This window comes from Equus przewalskii, chromosome 17, assembly GCF_037783145.1.
Source record: "Equus przewalskii isolate Varuska chromosome 17, EquPr2, whole genome shotgun sequence".
In the NCBI taxonomy this organism is placed as follows: Eukaryota; Metazoa; Chordata; class Mammalia; order Perissodactyla; family Equidae; genus Equus; species Equus przewalskii.
This window is the reverse complement of record NC_091847.1, coordinates 55,627,219-55,649,317: the sequence shown is the minus strand read 5'-3', so window position 1 is coordinate 55,649,317 and position 22,099 is coordinate 55,627,219. Positions and strand designations below refer to the sequence as shown.

Genomic DNA, 22,099 nt, shown 5'->3' with positions numbered 1-22,099 from the left:
AATGTTAGCTCAGGGCCAGTCTTCCTCAGCAAAAAGAGGAGGATTGGCAGCTGATGTTAGCTCAGGGCTAATTATCCTGTTAGGATTTTAATTCTAGCTCTGCCACTTTCTATCTGCATATTTCTCAGCAAGTCACTTAACTTCTCTGTGCTTCATTTTTCTCACTTCCCAATCTTGTGGGATTGTTATGAGGATGAAATGAAATAATGCAAGTAAAGTCTTCGCAGTGTTCATAAAGTGTCAATAATAACTGTTATTTATCTTATAACATCCCTCCCATCACACAGTGCTTTATTTACAGTGACTCTGTCTGCCAAAACGCCGGCTAATATTTCAAAAACAGCTACCATTCAGAAGAAGGTCAACTGGCTAATTTTCTGGTTAGTACAAATCCTGGGTCTCTGAGTGAGAGCCCGGACAGTAGAGAAAGGAACAGTGCTCTCCTGTCCATCTTCTCTCAGACCAGAGGGACTGCATCAGGAACAGTGCCCTCTGTCTTCTTTGAGGCTGGAGGGACAGCTTTATTTCGGGAGGTGAGATATGATTCAGCTGCCAGTTATTTTTCTCAGTCCAGCTGCATCTACCTTAGAGTTGGTGAGAATTCTTCCCAGAATCTGGTAGTGCTTTGTCAGTTTTAGTGACAATTTCTGGGTTTCATTTAGGTATTTTGTGGAAAGTGGGAGAACCAACATTGAGAATCAGCCAGATTACTTTTTTAAAATAAAATTTATTTTTTAGAGCAGTTTTACATTTACAGAAAAATTGGAAAGATAGTACAGAGAGTTCCCATGTACATTGCACCCAGTTTCCCCAATTATCAACATCTTACATTAGTGTGATGCATTTTTAATAATTAATTAATACTGCTACATTCTTATTAACTAAAGTCCATATTTTCTTCAGATTCCCTTAGTCTTTACCTAATATGCTTTTTTTGTTCCAGGATTCCATCTAGAATGCACTATTACATTTAGTCATCATGTCTCCTTAGGCTCCTCTTTGCTGAGATTTTTTAGGCTTTTTTTTTTTAGATGATCGTGATAATTTTGGGGAATACTGGTCAAGTATTTTCTAGACTGTCCCTCTGTTTGGATTTCTCTGATGTTTTTCTCATGATTAGACTGAGATGATGGGTTTTGGGAGGAAGACCACAAAGGGTAAAGTGTCATTTTCATCACATCATATCAAGGGTACATACTTTCAGCATGACTTATCCCTGTTGGTGTTACCTTCAGCACCTGGCTGGGGTGGTGTTGTCGGGTCTCCCCACTGTAAAGATACTCTCCCCTCAGCTTTCCGTACTTGTACTCTTTGGAAGGAAGTCACTATGCACAGCCACACCTAAGGAGTGGGGCATTATGCTCGACCTCCTTGAGGCAGAAGTAGCTACATAAATTATCTAGAATTCTTCTATTCAGGATATTTGTCTCTTCTACCTGTTTATTTATTTGTTCAATTCTTTATTTATCTCAGTGTACACTCATAGATATCTATTTTACACTTTGATCATAATCCACTACTACTTTATTTATCAAATGTCATTTTATACCAGAATCTGGCAAGGTAATTTCTTAACAACCACCACAAACTTATGGATATGAACAAGTGGCAAAAATAGTCAATTGGGGAGCCTATATACTTCTTCTAATAATCCTATCATCATTTAAATATTCCTGAAACACTTTAACAGAAACTGTGCAGTTTGTAAGAAATAAATAATCATAATGAATGGCCCACCTACTATAAGCCAAGAACTTACTTAACCCTTGCCAAAACAACATGGAGTACACAATATGTAAATTTCTTAAGCCATAGTACAATACTTTAAGTAATTTCAATCTAGCAGAGGATAGAGACAATTGAAAGTGTGGTTGCCATCCAGGGTGATGAGTTCCAGAAGAGAGGCAGGTACAAGGTTGAGAAGCATGGAGGAGGGGCATCTAAGTCGGAGAGTTCAGTCATTACTGCTTTATAGGGAAGGTAACTTCTGAGTGACAGGTGTCAGTGAGCTCTACAATTTTGAAAGACAACTGGCAGGAACCTTCTAGGAAGAAGGAGGTCATGGACAGAAGCAGGGAGGGATGAGGGGGCGTGCTGTTCAGGGCCTCTCAGTAGAGCTAGAGTGAAGGGCACATGAGGAAGAAGCAGAGCGTGAGGCTGGAGAGGTAGCAGGGGCCAGCTGACAAGGACACTTGTGCTGCTGGAAGGTATTGGACCTTGATTCTAAAGGTGGTGAAGAATCATTGAAGGGTTTTCAGCAGGAGAAGAACATGATCAGTTTGACATTTTAGAGGGATCATTCTGGCAGCTGTAGAGAGAAAATTAATCTCAGTACTTCATAGTCACGCTTTGTTTTTTAACAAAAAATTGACCACGTTTTCTTTTATTTCCTGTTAAACGGCATTTGCTGGTTTTCCAAAATCAAATGCACCCTCAAATGATTTAGCACCACTGCCATGCTCTAAGGAATGTGCTCTGGGATCCTGGACAAGAGTTCTCAAACACAGCAGGACGTTTGGAGTAACTTAGCATAGTCCCCATGGTAACTTGTTCTGGCTTATTTGTTTAAATTTTTTTCTTTCATTAATTTGCATTCTTATTCTTCCTTATTTTTGTTATGTTATTCTTTGGTACTTTTTAAAATGCTGTATGTACTAAATGTTTACCACGTGTCAGACACCACATTAAGTTCTATCTCACTTAACCTTCACCCAAACAGAATGGAGTAGACAATATTATTGCCACTTGGCAAATGGGCAAACTGGGGCTCAGAAAGGCTTAGACACTTGCCAAGACTGGTTTTGTGGCTTGCATTGCACAGCCAGAAGCAGAGCCAGGATTCAAGTTCAGGCCTCCCTGTTTCGAATGAGTGGATCATGATCTAGACACCCCAGCTGCCTTGATGCTGTTCCCTGACTTACTTCCTCCAATCTGATCTCTATGTCTTATTTTTAGTCCTATTTTTGGACTTTCTTTTCCTCCATGGCAACCCTTCGCCCCTGTGGCCCCAGTTTGACAGTGGCCCAAACTAGGCCTGGTCCCTCCTTACTCCTTTCATCCCAGAGGGAGCTCCCAGCAAAACCACACTACTTCACACGTGTAGTTCTCCATAGTGTTCCTGCATAACCAATACAAAAAAGCAATGTATCTCTCTCAAATCATCAACCATGGTAGCCTTGTTGATTATGCAAAACCTATGAGGGGAGAGGTATAGAAATAATGGGCTACTTAGAAGTATGGCAGTAAGTGAAACACTAATAGTTCCAGATATATAAATTATAGATTTGAAAAACCATTGGCACATATTATAGCTGTTTTAGAAATAGCAATAACCAATCCAAGTTGCTCAATTAGTCCAAAAGAATACTATGTTCTCCTCTGTTCCTATTACCAAGAAAAACAAGTAAGCAAGTTCATTAGAAAAGCATTTGTGAAACATTAATGCATTTAATAAGCTACATGATTAAGAAAAACAGCCTCCCTTTAAAACATAATGTGGAGAGCAATGCAATTGTGGGAAAGGAACACTTATTTTGAAACAGTTATAAATTATAGTCTAATATGCATATGTAGTCATGTTGAATCACATGAAGAATTAATCAAAAAAGCCTTGTTAATGTAAGTGTTAATGGCTGAGATCTTTTATGAGAGTCTACTAAAAACTTTTAAAAATTAGCAGAATTATTACCACATGCAACTTTTTCAAAAGAAACGGGCTGCTGCTTTCACCCTAAGGACAGTGAAACAATTGAAACTAGTAACTAAGCAGTTTTTGAAAGTTATATGACAGAAATAAGCCAATCATAATCCTTCACTTATAATAATTTTCTTCTATTGGCATCAGAATGTGTTTAGTTAAATCAACAATATTTAATGAGCATATGTTACATATACTATATATGTTAAATATAAATAATATTTAATAAGCATATAGTATAATCCCACTTATTTGGAGATCCTGCCTACCAAACACAACTCTTTGAAACATAGAAGAGAATTGGGAAATAGGCAAAAGTTGAATAAACACCATAAAATTCATATACTAGAGTTCATATGTTGGACTCATTTGCTCTGATTTCAAACACAATGGTAACACACCTTGCTATTTGATTGCCTAATCAATTATGGTAACCATTAGAGCTTATCACCAAATATTTTTGATTCTCTCCCTTCTGAGCCTGTGGTAGGGTTACACTTTTGCACTCCCTTGAAGTTAAATGCAACTACAGGACTTGCTCTGGCCAGTGAAATAGGAGTGGAAAATGCAGACATTTCCTGCCTTTACTGATGAGGAAACTGAGCCTCAAATAGGTTAAGTAGTTAGGCCATAGTTACAGGACTAGTGGAGCCAGGCTTATGAGCTTGGGCAGTCTGAGTCCAAAGCCCCTGTGTTCAACTGCCAAGCTATACTGCTTCCCAATGTTGGTGTACTAAGTGGTGACAAGTTAAGAAAACAAAACTTGGTAATGAAAAGAAAAGGCCTGCCTTAAGAATTGCTGTAGATAATCCATACAGCAATTAATCCACGTAAGCAAAAGTACTACTACTGACCCCTTTAGATATAGAGAGCATGAGGTCATGATACAAGTGTCTTCATTAAGATCACACGCACCACTCCATGGCCACAATCATTGAATTCTAACAGACTTGTATTACCTCTTTTTACATTTTAAGTTCTTTGTTGGGTTACATTAATCTGTGGATACCACAGGATGGCAAATCCCAGTTGAAGGTTGATATTTTGTTTATTTATTGCTTCTTAACCAACTATCCCAAAATTTAGTGACTTAAAACACACAACAATTGTGCTCATAATCTTATGGGTCAGGAATTCCAAAAGGGCTCAGATAGATGGTTCATCTCTGATCCACATGGTAGCAGCTGGGGTGGTTGGGGCTGGAGGCTGCATTTCAAGACTGCTTCTTCACCCGCTCACATGTGTGGCTCCATGGTACTCATTGGCCTCTCTCCTCTTGCACTTGGTGTTTCATCCTTCAGGCTTCTCCATTTGACTGGAGCTCCTCAGAGAATAAACAGACCTTATACACGGCAGTTCAGGGCTGCAAGAGAGAAAGTTTCAAGGGCCAGGAAATAGAAGCTTCCAGTCACTTAAGGTCTGGGCCCAGTGCAACTGGCACAGAATTACTATTACTTATTATGTTATTAGTGAAGCAGTCGCAAACCCCACCTAGAGTCAAGAGGAAAGGACATAGACTCCACCTCTCGTGAGAAGAGTGTCAAAGAATGTGACTTTCTTTTTTTTTTCCTTCTTTTTCTCCCCAAATCCCACCAGTACATAGTTGTATATTTTAGTTGTGGGTCCTTCTAGCTGTAGCATGTGGGATGCCACCTCAGCATGGTCTAATGAGGGGTGCCATGTCCATGCCCAGGATCCAAACCGGTGAAACCCTGGGCCACTGAAGCAGAGCACGCAAACTTAACCATTCGGCCACGAGGCCGGCCCCTGTGTGACTTTCTTAATCTGCCATAGATAATAATTTGGATGTAGTTGCAGAGTACCTGTTAACTTTCAGGATTTATATAATATAAGGTGCGTTATCCTCTGGCAAGTGCACAGGTACCAATGTTTAGCAACCTATGGGCAAAGGTTGAAAGATAGTCTGGGTGGCTACCAAATGAATGACAGTGTTGTCATTATATCCTAGCCAATAGGTAGTATTTATAATTTTGAGAGTATTTTAAGGGCTTGCCTTTCAAAATTAGATTGAAATTTGGAGCATGATTACCAATGTTAATATTTTAATCTGGCAATGACATAGAATGATTAGGTTAAATCTTTGTTTTGAGTGAATACTTGATGAATGCATCCCTCATCCTAAGTTGAGGGCTCTCTCAGACCACTGGGGAGGTTGACTCCATACTTTTGAAAGAACAAATGCAAAAATCGCATGTCTATTCTGTCAAGAAGATTACTTAAAAGAGAATCCAGCCCAGATGGGCAGGCCACATTGACCTCAAAGTCTATGCTTCTTCTATGGTGATATTGTCATCAAGGTAGATTTCAGTACACCAAGCTCTTTGGAAAATTCCTTTTACTCACATCCCCATGAACACAATTTGGTAGATACTTTTATTTTCTTCTTCTTTCTATATAAACAGCAAACTTGTTTTTTCAAAACCAAAAAAATTCTTTTTTAAGTGCCCAATAAGACGGACCCGAAAAGAACTTGGTACTTTTTTATAACTGGAGTTTCTTATACCCTCTACTAATTTGTCCTACTAGTCAAGTGGAGGACTTTTAGCCTCCTACCTGAGAAGGTCGCTGTTTCTTATATCATAGAGGGCCAGAGGCTGGCTGCAGAGCTAATAGTTTCATTACCAGTACAAATTTCACCTAATACAAAATGAAATTAAAAATCAAAATTACATCTATGTTTTAGATATATCCCTAATTGTTTAAATTTAGACACCTTTGATTTTCTCAAAATGTATCTTTGTATCTCTTTCATCAATAGGGTCCAGGACTGAATGTGTTTGCTCCAGAGGGTCATGTCTTATATTCTGATGTTTCCAGTGATTGCAAATACGTAGCACACATGCCACCACTTTTCCCTCCCAATGCCAGAGGAAGATGTCATTAATCAATCCTGGCACATCCTCCTGCTGAGCTCCTCCTTAAGCATCAACAATCATTTTCAGAATGGTGCTTCATACAACTGCTAGCAATTAAATAAAACTGAGGCCTCAAATAAAAATTATTCACCAGGATGGGAAAAAGAAGGCCGAAATGTTTATCACAATGGCTTACACCTAGTAACACCCCGTCAATATACATTGATATGAACTACAAGTGTGACCCTTCTTTCGTGAATGTAGTAGTTGAAAAGCAGCTGATCTTAAAGTCACTCAGATAATTGATTATTTTATTACCCAAGATTCAGCAGATATCTTTTATTCTGCTTTAAATTCAAGAACTTTGAGTCTTTTTTAGATTTTTAAAAATATTTTTTATGACAGATATATTTTGAAGGATATGATAGGTCACACAGCAGAGGCAGTTATCTGAAGTACCTTTTTGAACATTTCATTCCATTACACGGCAGGCAGTTTCTTAAATTTTGACAGTAGAAACTGATGCTTTCCTAGTTTCTACACATTTGTTCAGTTGCAGTGTCTTTGAAGCCTGTCATCACCTTGTTAGGAAATCCTGGAGTATGGTTATTCACTCGGTTAGATGGCGCTTCTGTCAGGTCATTCCAAGTAAATTAGCTTTTCATTCCTTGTGGTTTGTCACCATTCTTGGCTGGAGGCCTACTGCTGATAGCACAGCTTCTTTATTTCTTTGGAGCTCATCAATATAAATTATTTGGGATTTTACTTCAGATCAGCTTAACTTAACTCTGATATCAGTTTAGTTTCCAAGTGCCACCAAGTGCCGCTTTGCCACCAGAGCCACGAACGTGTCAGTAGATATTCATGCAGCCATTTTCTGCCCCAGACAGCCAGTCTAGGTGCTCAGCAAGGTCCGTGTTCCTCCTCCCTGGTAAGTGGTTCTTTATGTTCCTGCTCCTCTCGGCCAGGAGATGTAATGGTCCATTTCTCATTTCAGGAGCAAATGGCTGCCCAGATCCACAATAAATTAGCATTCAAAACTGTAGATGGAGAGGTTTGCCCTCCACCACCCGGGGCAGTTCCTGGGATTGCAAGGCAAGCACTGGGCTCTGGCCCCGGAGCGCGTGCGGCAGAGGGCAAGGCTTGATAGAGCAGTCCTAGTTTGTAGCTCTGCTCATTGCTTTTCTTTTGAAAGATAGTTACTTATCTTTTTCACTGTGGGAATTCGACACAAAAACGTGACTTCTTTACTCTGCCCTTCATGGGTCTGATAATTGTTTTATCTTACTTTTTCTCTTTTTTTTTTTGGTTTTGTTTCGCTAGGAGCAAGTTCAATCCAAAAGTTAATTGAAGTTTCTAAGATTTTGCAAATAGTGATTTATTTTGGGAACTATAAAGATTTCTCAAGTTAGAGCTCACCAACAAAACTGAGTCACTAGTTTTTACTTTAAAATATTTTCTAAATTCGTACAGACACAAAAGATAAATCTTTGGATAGAAATTTTCTTGTGAAAGTTTAATGTTTGTCAAGTGTTCTGTGGATCAACTGTTTACTTTTGTATGTAAGCTTTATACAAGTTTTATTTAGTTGTCAAAAAAATTTAGGAGTGTATATGTTATGGCTAAACTCTCATAACCTAACAATGTTCCTCACAGGGAAAGTATTTATATAATTAAGATTTGCAGATACTTCTTTCTCCAAAACTATTACGATGCATTCAATTAAAGCTCTTTTTACTTGATCAAAGATATTATTACTCAAAAATGGATGGTATACCTAGATCCTTCATATGAAATATACAGCTTAGGAAATTCTTGTAAAATTAATATAGCCTGGAATCATGGAGGAAGTTTTAACTTATCCAAGAGGGTTTGACAGTAGTAGTTAAAAAATGTAATTCTTTAATTTATTGTTTTATTCTGAACTATACAAATTTGCCTGATTTTTAGTCATTAGCTGTGCCATATGGTGATAATATCATATGGTGATATATCATTACTGTTTTGTGTGTGTGTGTGTGTGTGTGTATATATATATGTATATATATATATAATGATTCTCTTTTGAATATTGGCTATCCTGAAAGTAATCAGGAATTACTTGTATCGTAGTACCTTCAGTGGCATCCATAGATTTGTCACAGATCTTAGATTAATGGGGTTACTTGGCATTGCTGAAAATATTTCAGACTCGAGGCATTTGGTAGGCTTGCCAGATAAAATACTGTGGAGAAAAAGTCACTGGGAGATGTTGTAGGGTGGCATTGAGGGAGGGAATATGAATATTTTGGGATGTAGCTTAGAGTTTTCCATATTTGTTTCCAGCCTTCTTTATTTGGAGAGAGCAGAAGTAGGGTTGTGAGGTAAAAACACAAGACACCCAGTTAAATTTGAATTTCAGATCAACAGCGAATAATATTTTTAGTATAAGTATGTCCAAAATATTGCAAATATTAATTGTTGACTTGAAATTCAGATTTAATTGGGTGTCCTGTATTTTCATTTGCTAAATCTGGCAACCTTACCTACACTGCTCAGTTTATGCTCTAAGACATATTATGATTTCATTGAGGAAAAGGTACAATTAAAGCCACTAATAATACAAGCAGTGAAGCATATGGGAAATGGAGAGATTCTTTTCTTTTAGATCATTTTATTTTTTATTCCTTGATGCATCAAATATTTACTGAGTGCCTACTAAGTATTTGGCACACTCCTAGGGACAGGATATACTTTGGTGACCAAAACCAGACCTGATCCTTGCTCTCATGGTGCTTACAGTCTAGTGGGGGAGGCAGGTGGTGAACAAGCTAACAATTAGCTCCAACTGCGATAAGTAGTGTGAAGGAAACAACCTGTTAACTCAGAAAATAATGATGAGTGAGGTGGTTTCCCAAGGTGGTCGGGGAAGCCCTCACTGAAGAGGTGACATTTAACCTAATTTCAGATGGATGAAAATACCAACCAGGTGATGAGGGAGGGGAAGGCCCTGAGGTAGAAAAGAGTTTGCTGTATAGAAGGACCAAAAGGAGGTGAGTGTGGCTTGAGTGTGTACGAGAGAGTGCACAGCATGGAGGGCAGTTTGAGAGGGTGCAGAAGGCCAGATCGTGCAGGACTTGTCAGGTCACTGTTGGGGTTTGGATGTTATTCTAAGTGTAATGGGAAGCCTCTGATGAGTTTTCAGCTGGGGGATGGCAAGATCTGATTTCTACTTCTTAAATATCACTGTGGCTGAGGTGTGCCAAAAAGATTGGAGGGGACCAGGTTAGAAAGGGAGCAGTATTGCTGGAGCCCAAGTGGGAGAAGATGGTGGACTGGACCTGGGTAGTCGTGATGGAAGTGGTAAGAATCAAAACATAAGAGTGGAAATAACATGTTTTTCTGATGGATTCAATATAAGGGAAAGAGGGAGGGAAAAATCAAGAATAACCCTTAGGTTTCTGGTTTAAACAACTGATTGGATAGCGTGTCATTTGTAGAGCTGGAGAAGACTGGGAGAGAAACAGATTTGTGACATTAGTTTCCTGTAGCTTCTGTAACAAATTACTACAAACTTAGTGGATTGAAACAACACATATGTATTATCTTAAAGTTCTGGAGGTTAGAAGTTGGAAATGGATTTCCTTGGGCTAAAATCAAAGCGTGGATGGGGCTGCATTCTTTCCAGGGGAGGCTCTAGGGACAATCCATTTTCTTACCTTTTCCAGTTTCTAGAGGTTGCCTGCATTCCTTGGCTGGTGGCCTTTTTCCATCTTGAGAGTTATCAGTGGTAGCTCATGTCTTTCTCACATATCATCACTATCACTCTGACTCTCCCTCTTTCCACTTTGACTTATTACGACCTCTGTGATTACGTTAAACCCACCTAGATAATCCAAGATAATCTTATTATCTCAGGGTTAGCTGATTAGCAACCTCAATTCCATTGGCAACCTTAGTTCCCTTTTGCCTTGTAACGTAAACATATTCACAGATTCCAGATTCCAGGGACTGGAATGTGGACATCTTGAAGGGAGAGGGAGCATCATTCTGCCTACTACTTATGGGAGAATAAACATGTGTGCTCAGACATGTTAAGTTTGAGATGCCAGTGAGTTGAGCAAGTAGGAAGTTAGTGATGTAGGCAATTGGATATGTGAGTTGAAGGTCAAGGAGAGATTTGGGCTAAGTTTGGAAGTTGTCAACACAGAGATGATGTATAAAGCGATGAGAGTGTGTGATGTCACTGAAGGAGAGACTGAGCCTGCAAACTTCTACATTTAGAGTTAAGGTAGAGGGGGAGGGGCCAATAAAGAAAACAGAGAAAGAGCAGACAAAAATAGGATGAAAACTAATCTAGTGTGGTGTTACAAAAGCCTAGAGAGGAGACTTTTCGAAACAGGCAAGAGTGATAAGCTGGGTTCAATACTGCTGCAAAAGGCACTTGCAGATTTGTCCATGGAGTTGGTAGCAAGAAATTGGAAACCTTGACACAAGCTGTTTCAATGGAGTACTGATGCAGGTTGGGGAGTGAATGGGACATGATCAGTCACTACAGGTGATGAGGAAAAGTCCTGCATGTCCTCAACAGCATTTGTAGATGCCTGTTAAAAATAGTGAGGTGATCACATTTGATCAGAGGCTTTCCAACAATAAGAAGCTAGGAGGTAAACAAGATCACTGTTGTGTATTTATATCTAATCAGAATTGCCTGATGGCTACGTCAATAGTATACATGAAAGGGGTACCGATATATAGCTGGGTTCTCACTGCCATGCTCTGCATGTAAAGCAAACCCTGAGAGTAAACTGGGGCAATGAAACACCACCACCTTCCTGAACACATCCCAGGAAATCCTTTAGGACCAAACAGCAGAAACTACTTGGAAGGAGAAAATCAGAGTGTTCTGTAGCAGGACTCAAGGATCCCCCTGCGTTAGAGGGGACAATGCTACATCCTCCCAGACTGCGGTTTACCAAAGGGCCTTCCCCTGCAGGAATGAAGTACTCTTATCAGCCGGTGATGCCTCCCTGCTCATCCACAAGGGACTATCCTCTTTCAGGAGCAAGTGGTTGAAAGATTCTTGCGTGACACTGCTCCTCTGCTCCCTTTGATGATTCTCAGAATCCGACAAAAGGAAACTCTCAGAACAAAAAGATTCAAAGATTCAAAAGGTAAAACCAAAAGCTTCCTTACTGTTAACTTGGTCAAATTAGATACAATAAGTAAAGTCCTATGGACTTAATAGATTAATAGTAGAGATTAATAGTAGAGAGGCTTAAAATGTCAGAATGAATTCCAAAAGGGTTTTGGCTCCAAGTTATGGCCCTGGAAAATTTAAGAATCATGACAAAGTAACCAAGGCATTTATTTCACTAAAGTCTTAATCTCACATCATACACAAATTTAATTTCAGGCATATCATAGACCTAAACATAAAAGATAAAATATGAAGTTTTTAGAAGACAGTGCAAGATATATATTTACAACTTTAGGGTAGAAAAATTTCTTAGAAAGGACGCATGAAACTAACAATAAAAAAATTGACAAATTACACTTGACCAAAATTGAAAACTTTTGCTCATTAAAAGACACATTAAAAGAAAATTGGGTGTTGATAAAATGGTACAAACTTTCAGCTATAAGATGAATAAGGTCTGAGGATCTAATGTAAAACATTGTGACTATAGTTGATAGCCCTGTATTGTATAATTGTAATTTGCTAAGAGAATAGAACTTAAATGGCACCAAAAGAAAAAAAAGGTAAATATGTGAGGTGATGGGTGTGTTAACTAACTAGATGGTGGAAATCCTTTTACGATTAAAAAACAAAAACACAAAAAGGAAACTTAATAGACAAGCCGCAGACTGGGAGATAATATTCTCAAATATACATGTGACAGAGGACTTGCATCTAAATATAGAAAGACCCACAAGTCAATAATAACAAACTAAACAAAGGAATATTTTCCGTGGACAGAAAGTCTTAATCTGTAATAATTGTCTGATTCACTGATTCAAAGAGTTTCAACTTGGCGGAGTTAATAGTTTTTTTCTTTAATAATAAAGGAAATGGGAAAAGTTGATTTCAACAAGGGGAGTGGGGAGTAGGCCTTAAATACTAAAAACCTGGCCAAGCACCACCTGGTGGCAGAAATTTTGAATTTCAGCTTGAGTTTTTGTGGAATTTTTTTAAAAAGTAAATAAAGATAAATTTTGAAGATTGAATCTGCAAAAAAGACTTGTAAATGGTAAGAGACTTTAGTAAGATGACAGCCAAATTAAAGTTTGCCATAGTAAAACCAAACCAAAAGAACAAAATTAAGTCAGTTATTTTTGCGTTGAAAATACCTCTTAATAATTATGAGACAATGAAGATAATAATATCATGGCATAATACTCTGCCAATTATTCATATGGTAGAATTGTAATTGAATATTAATACAATAAATATAAGTTGATTATTTGTATGCCAAGTATTCGACATGTATTAATTAATCTTCCTAAGAACTGTGTGAAGTACAGGCCCACACCCCAGAATTTTCCCTGTAGAAAATCTGCTGGTTTTTAATAAACAAGCCTCATAGAATATATTTATCTCTCAAAACAACATTTTTATGCCTTTGTTTATATTGCAAAAAAATTACATTTATGTCGCCAAAACTAGAATTTTTTTAAACAAAATGAGTGTGGGAAATGTTTTGATTTACATTCCAGATAAAATTGGTCTAAAAAATGACCAAATCACTTGTAGACACTTTGAGAACCACAGGGAATTCAGTAACGGGGCTGTACGTCTCAGATGTTGCTGGTGCTGAGAAAGGCAACTTGTCCTGAATGTGTCACCACTATGCCGCTGATATTTAGCTCTTGTTTTTGCTTATTATTTGCAATGAGTGCCCTTCCAAAGACAAAAATGTGTTGAGAAAACTGGGAAAATAAGTGAGTGATTAAAGTGTCTCAGGAAGAGAAGATACCACTGCATATAAAGCAACTTTTAGTTGAGGACTATGGTGGTTATGATCAGAGGGGAACACTTAAAGCAATTTATAACCTAACATCCTTTTTCATTTCATACATACATATGAATTTTACTATGTTTTCATGAAGTTTCAGGAAGTGGTTGCCAGTCTCATAATGTGTTCGAATTTTTTCCAATTAAAAATAATGGAAAACAGGATCCCTGTAATTGTTTTCAGGTGGAATCTCTGGTTTTCAAGGATAGATTACTCATATTAAGCAGGAGACGCCTATATATTATTAATATTATACCATTTTACCAATGAGGCCCAAAGAATTAAGACACCTGCCCAAACTCCCACAGCCATGAAGCCGTGGTGCCCCAGCAGTCTAGCTGGCGAGGCTGTTCTAACCACTCTGAGACACAGCTTCCCTTGTGGCCCTGCTTCTATCACACAGACGGTTTGTACGTACCTTGGGTCAGCATTTCTCAAAGTTCTTGGTCAATAGCTTATTAGGTTGGAATGTTACTAGATTAATATATCTCCTAAAAGGGAGTTCTGTGGCTAGATTTGAGAAATGCTGAGTTTAATAAGATAAAATGTCTTGCTTTACTTTTTAGAGCCAAATGTGCACTGAGATTCTCTATGGTTGGTAGCTGAAGAGGGATTTAACATTTCCCAGACTTATTTTGGTGGGATTGAGATTGAGATAAAGAATGAGATTGGTAACATAAAATATATAACATGTTACTTTATGTGTGTGTGTGTGCATATGTATGTGTGTGTGCATATGTATTCCGTATAACATACTAGTACTGACTTAAGCAAATGGGTGTTTACTTGTCCCACATAACAAGAAATCCAGGGCAGGGCAGTCCAGGGCCAACTTCATTTCTTTTTCCCTTTCTGCTCTACTATCCATAAAAAGCTGTCACTCATACTCATGGTTGTCACCTCGTGGACGCTAGACTTTGCTGCACTTCCAGACCTTACAGCTGTTGTCCAGGGAGGAAGAAAAAGCAAAGGAAAGAGGCAACCCCAACACTCCCACTTATATTTCATTGACCAGAGGAGTGTCGCATGGCCACCCCACGTGACCACCCCTAGAGAGCCTGCCAATTGGGTTTTTGACTTTTAAGTCTTTGTATCAGTAAGTTATGATGTGGTAATAAACCACAAATGTTGATTTTTGCTCACCTGACACGTCATCGGCTACGGGTTAACTGTGGCTCTGCTCAATGCATCTTCTTCATTTGGGGGCCCAGGCTGAGAAAGCAGCCCCCCTCAGGGCCATGCACTTCCCATGGTGGAGGGGACATGGCAGAACTACGTGATGGCTCTCAAAGACTGCTCAAAAATGGCATCTGTCACTTTCCCCCACATTCCACTGGCTAAAGCAAGTCATATACTAAGGCTAATGTCAATAGGGCAGGGAAATATAATCCTGTTACAAAAAGCATTGCAGATAGTTGGGCATGACAATATAATCTTTCTTAATCAATAAAAGCAGGCAAGTGAGAGTAGAGCAGAGATGGAAGTTGAGTGAGCAGTCTACAGTGTCTGCCATGGTACACACATGCACACACACTTCACCTTTTTATTTATTTCTGTTCCAGAGCATTTCACAGGATAAGTATTCACATCCTTTGGGAACTGTGGCCTTGAGCCACATCATGTCCCTTTGATAAAATAACTACCTATAAAAACATCCTGGTATAAAATACTTTGCCTTTAATGTGGGCTGTCATTCCGTTCGTCATTATAATAGATTCCACTGTAATTGCACAGATGACAGTCTGTGTCACAGACTGTTATTGGAAATTTCTCGTCGTGCATTAAAATCCACTATTATGTCAAGGTGATATACATAAACAAAGTTTATTTTTAAGCCAGGAGAATTTCAGAAAGTAGAGTCATGTCTAGTTATGAAAGTTTTTTTCCTTTTCTTCCAAATCAGGTATTATCATACCATGCGACATGTTCAAAAGCTGAAGTTGACAAGTTTAAGGTAAGGAAGCAAATGATGCCCTATTCATGCATACAGTTACACTCCCTGTGGCTTTCTGACCCTTAGTCACTTGCCTCTGTAGAATTAGTCCTGCCCCCTGGGTGTGGGGGGAATAGAGTTGGACAAAAGTGTGTTTGGATATTTCTGTTTTAGAGTTTATGTAACTGAGTGGCCCCTTCATGATCGTTTAAATGATTCAGTATTTATTTCTTCCTATTTGTTAAGTAAGCAGGATATCAGAAAAAAAACATTGTGTAATATGGTGAGAATCAGGGCCTGGTTTGGGCATTGGTTTTACCTCTAACTTTCTGTTCACTTAAAATCTTAGGGCCTATACCTTCATCTGTAAAAGTAAGTGAAGAGATTAGGATAATAATAGCTAACATTTACCAAGCGCTTATTATGGACCAGGCACAATACAAAGCATTTTACCTATTTTAATTCATTTCAGTCTCATAATCCTGTGAAGTACATACTATTTACAGATGAGTAAACTGAGGCGCAGAGATGTTGAGTAGATGGGTCAAGATCAAACCATCGTAAAGGGTATAGACAGGCAATCTGGCCCTGGAACTGGAGTTCTGAACCACCAGGCTTCACTGGCCCTTCAGCTCCAACGTCTGATGAGTCTGTGTATAAGACTTAGATACTCCTTTTCACCTTAGTCACCACCATTCCCTTAAAGGCAGCTCAGAATTCTTCCTCCTCTCTCTGCACTTCTAACTGGCCATGGTCAAACAGGGGAGTGTGGCGAAACTGATTTTCCTCCCATTTGAAAGTTTTGGTGTCTGCCTTTATAAGTTTTTGTGAATTATCAGACAAGCTACCACAGCCTTAAGAAAATGTTTTGTATGGTAGTATTTGTATGTATTAACACTTGATGATGGCTACTCTTCTAAGAGTTTCATTCGCACATAGATACATTTGTCTTTCCAGGAAAAATGGCGCAAGTCCTTTGGGCCTGATAAATGAATCAGACCATTAGAGTTGAGTCACACTAATACAGAAAGGAAACAGGGAAGACACCAAACTCAGAGTAGGAACGAAAGAACTGCTCGGAAGAGCAGGGAGCAGCACATCTGCAGTGGGCATAGGGTGAGCTGTGTGGATATGGTTTCTTCTTGGCCTGGAGAAATGCTTATGAAAAGACCTGCAATGGTGACCCAGTTCAGGAGACACATGGTGCCAGCTAGAGGCGACCGCTGGCAACAGAGGAAGGAGCCGGAACAACCAAACTACAGCACTCAGGGCCCCTTTGTTGTCGAGATAAACATCCTCCATATCAGCTAGAATCTGAGCGCCATCAGGGCTGTGCTTTTTGTATGTTTTGTTCACTGCTCTATCTCTACTGCCTTTTACGGCTCTTGGAACATAGTAGCATTCAATAAATACTTGTTGAATAAATGACTGAATGACTAAAGAAATTCAAAAAGCATCAGTGTTCTATAACTCAAAACAATTATTCATTAAGAAAATGTTAAAAGAATGTTATATATAATTATTTTTTATATTTTATATATATGTTATAAATATTTCCATCAAAAATATTTAAAGCTTCTTTACTTTAATAAAGTTCAGTTACCTGGAAATCCTATTTATGAAAATAACTATCCATAAATATTTTGCTGTTTTTACTGTTATTGTTATTATCATTACGGCTAAAAGAGAGAAGGTGCAGGCAGAGAGAAAGATAGCAAAGCTAAATCTGACTGCCAGGCTATTTGATGGGCCATGTCCAGTGCTGTAGCAGGCCAAAACCAATAGCTTGTCTACAGTCTGGAGGTATTGCCCTATGTTTAGGCTTAATTCTTTGCTTAGAGTAAGGAAAACACTGTTGTGTTGGAATTTACCACGTTTTTCTATTGTTAGCCCACAAACATACTAAAAATATGAAGTATTTAAATTTGAGAACAAAGGGTTATTTCCTCTTAAAATTATCATGATTTAGTCCCAATTTTATCCTGAAAGATATTAGCAAGTATCTTATTATAATGTAATTGAGATATAGTGGATAATTTAACCTAATGACTTTTTTCTTGAAATATAAAGTCCATAAAACATTATCATAATTGGTAGCTGATGTCTTATAACTGCAGCAATAACATTAAAATGTAGTGGGCTTAAAATAATCTTGCAAGGAGACACCGAAAAGTATTTACATACTGAAATTTCACACTAGACTATGTGCAATGGCAGTTTGCTAACATTGTGGCTAAATAACAGTAAATAAATGCTTTGTTTTGACTAATATATGCAGACAAACCATGCCTTACATTCAAACGTATTGTAATCTTTGCTACATGTAATATTTTTTTTAGCAGAGAGAATTTTTTTTAAAGTACAGTCATTTGAAATCTAGAATCAGAGTTATTCATGAGATTTCATGAGTTAAAGGATAGCTGAGTTTCAATGTATTGGATTATGCCCAGCTGGGGCCAGGATAGTGATCAGTGATTCAGAGATTAAGCCAGAGTTTGGGAAGAAAATGATTTCATCATCCAGGGCTGAAAAGGATCTGGAGGTCAAATACATGCATACACAGGTCAGACTCCAGTTGCAGCCCAAGCTGCGTCACATCTGGGATTCAGACATGTCTGGAAGACCAGTGAGAAGTGGTCTGTTTCTGTGAGAGACCAAGAGAGCTTCTGAGTCAAGAACTCTTCCTAGTGGAAGTTGAGACCACAAGCCTCAGTTTCTGCATGATTCCAAGTTCAGCATGGGGTTTGTCCCTTGGATTTGTCCCTCACTTCAGTCTCCCATGGATTCATGTTCTCCGCTAAGAACATGAATGGACACAAAAGGTGTGGACTCTAGTATGGTTTCGGTGCACTTAAATGCCCCTGAGAGCACAAGACTTCCAGAATGTCAACAGCACACAGCGGAAAGCAGCAGCCGGATGGAAGGAAGCATCGCTTTGGATCAGAGGCAGGACACCTTCCTACCCGTCTGGCCAGCAGAGGCTGAAGGAATCAGTGCAGGCTGAGTGGTCACATTTTAAGGGCAAGTAAGGTGTACTCTGGGAACTCCCAGAAATAAGTAAGAGAGATGGAGCTCCTATAGTATTGGAAAGTGTATATGAACCATTAGTTATCTTTAGTTCACTACCACTTATACTCCTAGGTGGTGTGACCTAAAGGAAGATGGATTTCATATACAATAAACCTGTATGAATCTTTAATAATCATCATTAATTAACCACTGTTAATAATCATTAATGCTAGGCTGATACCACCTTACTTTTCCTCATATCTTGTCTTCCTATTTCACACCCCTCCATGTGTTGGAATTTCTTTTCCTATTCTAGAATGCCATTGGAGAGGAGGAGGATGTGTCTGTTTTTGTTTTGTTTTGTTCTGTTAACTCTATTTCTCCTGTCTGGAAAAATCTCTTTGAGGAGTGTGTGGTGGTGGGTGGGAGAATGGTGGTTAGAGTGTGGAAACCTTTCTAGAAGTGTCCCTGGATTGCCCAGCCAGAATAAGAGGTGAAATAACAAATTGCTCATCCAAGAATGTCAGAACCTAAGCTTTTTTTGTGTGGTTCTGATATGTCATTTATACCTTGTGAAAGAGTACTTTTTATAGGACCATCTATACACAAAAAGATGACAGAACTTCCTGGAACTCGTGAACTAACTTTTTTTAAAAGTCTTATTCAGGTTATAATGTTAATAATTTATCCTTTATGAGTTGGTTGCCCTGTGCATTGAATGAGGAAACCAGGATCTAAAGACTGGTTTTTATCCTCATTAACGTTTTACTGCTCTTCCATGAACTTGAAATAAGAAAGGTGTGCCCAGAAAATTTGTGCAGATTTTAGTGCCTGTTTATATCTCCTCTGCTCTGTGCTAACAGGAATAATGTATAAAGACCATATTGACAATTAGATCTCTTTGAAGATGACTGGTTTAAAGGCTTTTAATAACCTGAAGATGCCAGCTGTGATAACATAAGAAAATGAGTTTAGTACACCCATTATATGCTCCTGTAATTTTATGCACTTTCCTTAAATTCTAGTACAGTGGACAGACCAAACAGTTATCACTATATATGCCAGTTTACCACTTAAAATCAACTCATGGATGTTCTCGTGTTATATTGCCATCTTCTATCATCCGTTCTTTCAATTCCAAACTGCATGGGTTATGGCTGCAATCAGAGATTAACTCGTTTACAGCACTATTTAACTGCCTCCATAATTAAATGCTAATAACTCATGTTGAGTGTTTGGGTTTGGACTACCTCTTGTATATTTCAGGTTTTCAATGTTAATGCCTAGGCCACAAATTAATATCCTGCTAAAATAAATAAAATAAAGTACCCAGGAATAGGTACTCCCTGTGGCCTTTCAATGCCAAAATAAGAATGGCTATATCAAAAGTAGCATCTTAGGGGTCTCCTCTGTGAGATGCATGGCAGGGGACAGGATGAGCAATGGGATGTGATGTACTAGGGGTTTTTTTTTCCTTAAGTAATTAAGTTCGAGGAGATATGTTTGATCCATGAAATAGTCAAATACTATAATAAGAAGCCTCCGCCCTCAGGCCCACCGTTGCGGTTATGCCAGTAGACGCATCTGGCACAAGCCCTGCACAAGGGTCCCTGCGCGAGCAGGCAGGAGTCAGGGCTGCCCCTCCTTGGCTGGCCCAGTGCATGGGATGCCTTTTAGTAATTGATCCTCCAGAGGGTGCGCTTTTTACTAACTGCACAGAGGACAGCCCCTGCTCTGCCAATATTATGTCTTTCTAAAACTGTGGTAAAGCCCAATCCTTGCAGTAGCTTCTTGCAGAGAAAAGTGCACTATGTGGAGACGGGGTAACACCATGCATTTACCCAAACCCAGGTGATGTGGTGACTCCCGAGGAGGGCGGCGGTAAGGCAAGGCACTGGGTGCCAGAGGTTTGGGGAGCTCGTGTTCCCCACCCCAGTCAGCAGAGAGCACCTTCCAGCTCCTCTCCTGCAGGCCAGGTGCTCCCCCAGAGGCACCTCCACAGGTGGGGCAGGGGGTACCTGGGACCTCAGGGTGCCAGGGAGGGAAGAAGAACTTTCTTTTGTTTCTCTAGTCTCAACCCTCACAGCCTTCCTGACGTTCTGCCTTTGGAAATCTCAACAACCAGTGACTTTCCACTTCACCTAAGCTTATTTCTAAGATTGTTTAAAAGGTGATCGTGTAGGAGTGTAAATGGAATTTGGGTATCATTTCCACCTAAACTATTCTGTCTCCTCTCGTCCCCACCTCTTGAATTGAGGGGGTTGTTTAGACTTTAAATAGTATTTATGCTGAGTTTAATATCTGAGATTTTTTGTCATCAGAGAAAGTTATTAAACCTTCAGCAGGAAATTGACTGCAGGAGGAACAGCTGAATCAGCATCCTAAAGGGCATCTTCTGCTCCTAAGGCAGCAGACCGAGCTGGGCAGCCTGCCCTACTTAGGACACATCCATAAATATGTGGAGCGCCTTGTGTTCAAATGTCCACATGTTCAGATGGGGTTCTCTGTAATAATTGTGTCTTAATCAAATGCCACATCAGAAAAAAAGATGGTTGTACTTTGTCACTCTTGAGTGTTAAAGATACTGGGGCCAGGGATGGTGTGAGGAGTCCCAGGGCTGCAAGTCCAAGCTGGCCTTTCCCACTGCTAAACTAAGCGGCTCTGAGTTGAGGGCTCTTCAAGGACCCACCCGGCCAAAATATATCCTGCGGTAAACCTGACCTCCTCTCAGATCAACTTCAATAGCCACTGTTTGTCACGTCCTTCCATTTGAAAACAAAATGGGGACACTGTCTCCAGAAGGTCACTATGAACATCTGCTTTCTGTGAGAGGAAGAATGAGCCTGGAAGGCTTTCTCTCACCTTCTTGCTCCTGCACACTAACACAGCCGGGTTTACTGCTTTCCTCAAGTGTCGCACTTGAAGGCCCAGGGAGTCTGAGCCTGCGAGAATGAAATAAAAGGCAGCTCATTTTTTGTTTCAGAGCAGTGATGAATCCTGAAGGTCCTGAAGGTCCAAGGAAGACAGGCGCTGAGGGTGATAGTGTGGCCCAGCTAGAGCTCGGATCCCTAAATAGGGAAGGAAAAGGCCAAAAGGGTCAGAACCTTCCAGAACACTAGGGCATCTGGGACTATATCACTCTTCCTTCTTTCTGGTTTTCCTCTAATTAGGGCTCTCTGTACCTATAGATATGGAACTAGGAAATAAAGAACTGATAGCCCCTCACCTCAGTGATAGGGGCTTGGTTTCACAATCGTAATGGCTGGTCTTCTCTGCCCTTCAGTATATGTAGAAGCTGCAAACTCCAACTGCTATGCTTCCCTCACCCTCCTCTCCAGATGCACACTTTGGGTATAATTGTATAGTCGTCTTTGGGTCCTCGCATCTCCCCACCCCTACAGGCTGTCCCCTCCATTCTGACTTCAGAACATCTCTCACCCTCCCATCCTCCTCACAGTTATCACTGGTTCTCTCTCGTTCTCTCTCAGACAGACAGTTGTTGTACAAGCCTCTCCCAGCTGGTCTCCCTGCCTCCTTCTCTTGACTGGCTCCTCAATTCATCCCATACACAGATGCCAGATTACCATTG

At 39.5% G+C, this 22,099-nt stretch overlaps 1 protein-coding gene across 1 annotated transcript in view; it reads left to right on the top strand.

Annotated features, from left to right (window-relative positions):
- PDE11A (phosphodiesterase 11A) overlaps positions 1–22,099 on the top strand; it is a 389,196-nt gene that overhangs the window by 237,944 nt on the left and 129,153 nt on the right. The window contains exon 10 of the mRNA XM_070580289.1: positions 15,472–15,522. Within this exon, the coding sequence (XP_070436390.1) occupies positions 15,472–15,522 (51 nt within the window). The remainder of the gene's footprint in view (positions 1–15,471; positions 15,523–22,099) is intronic.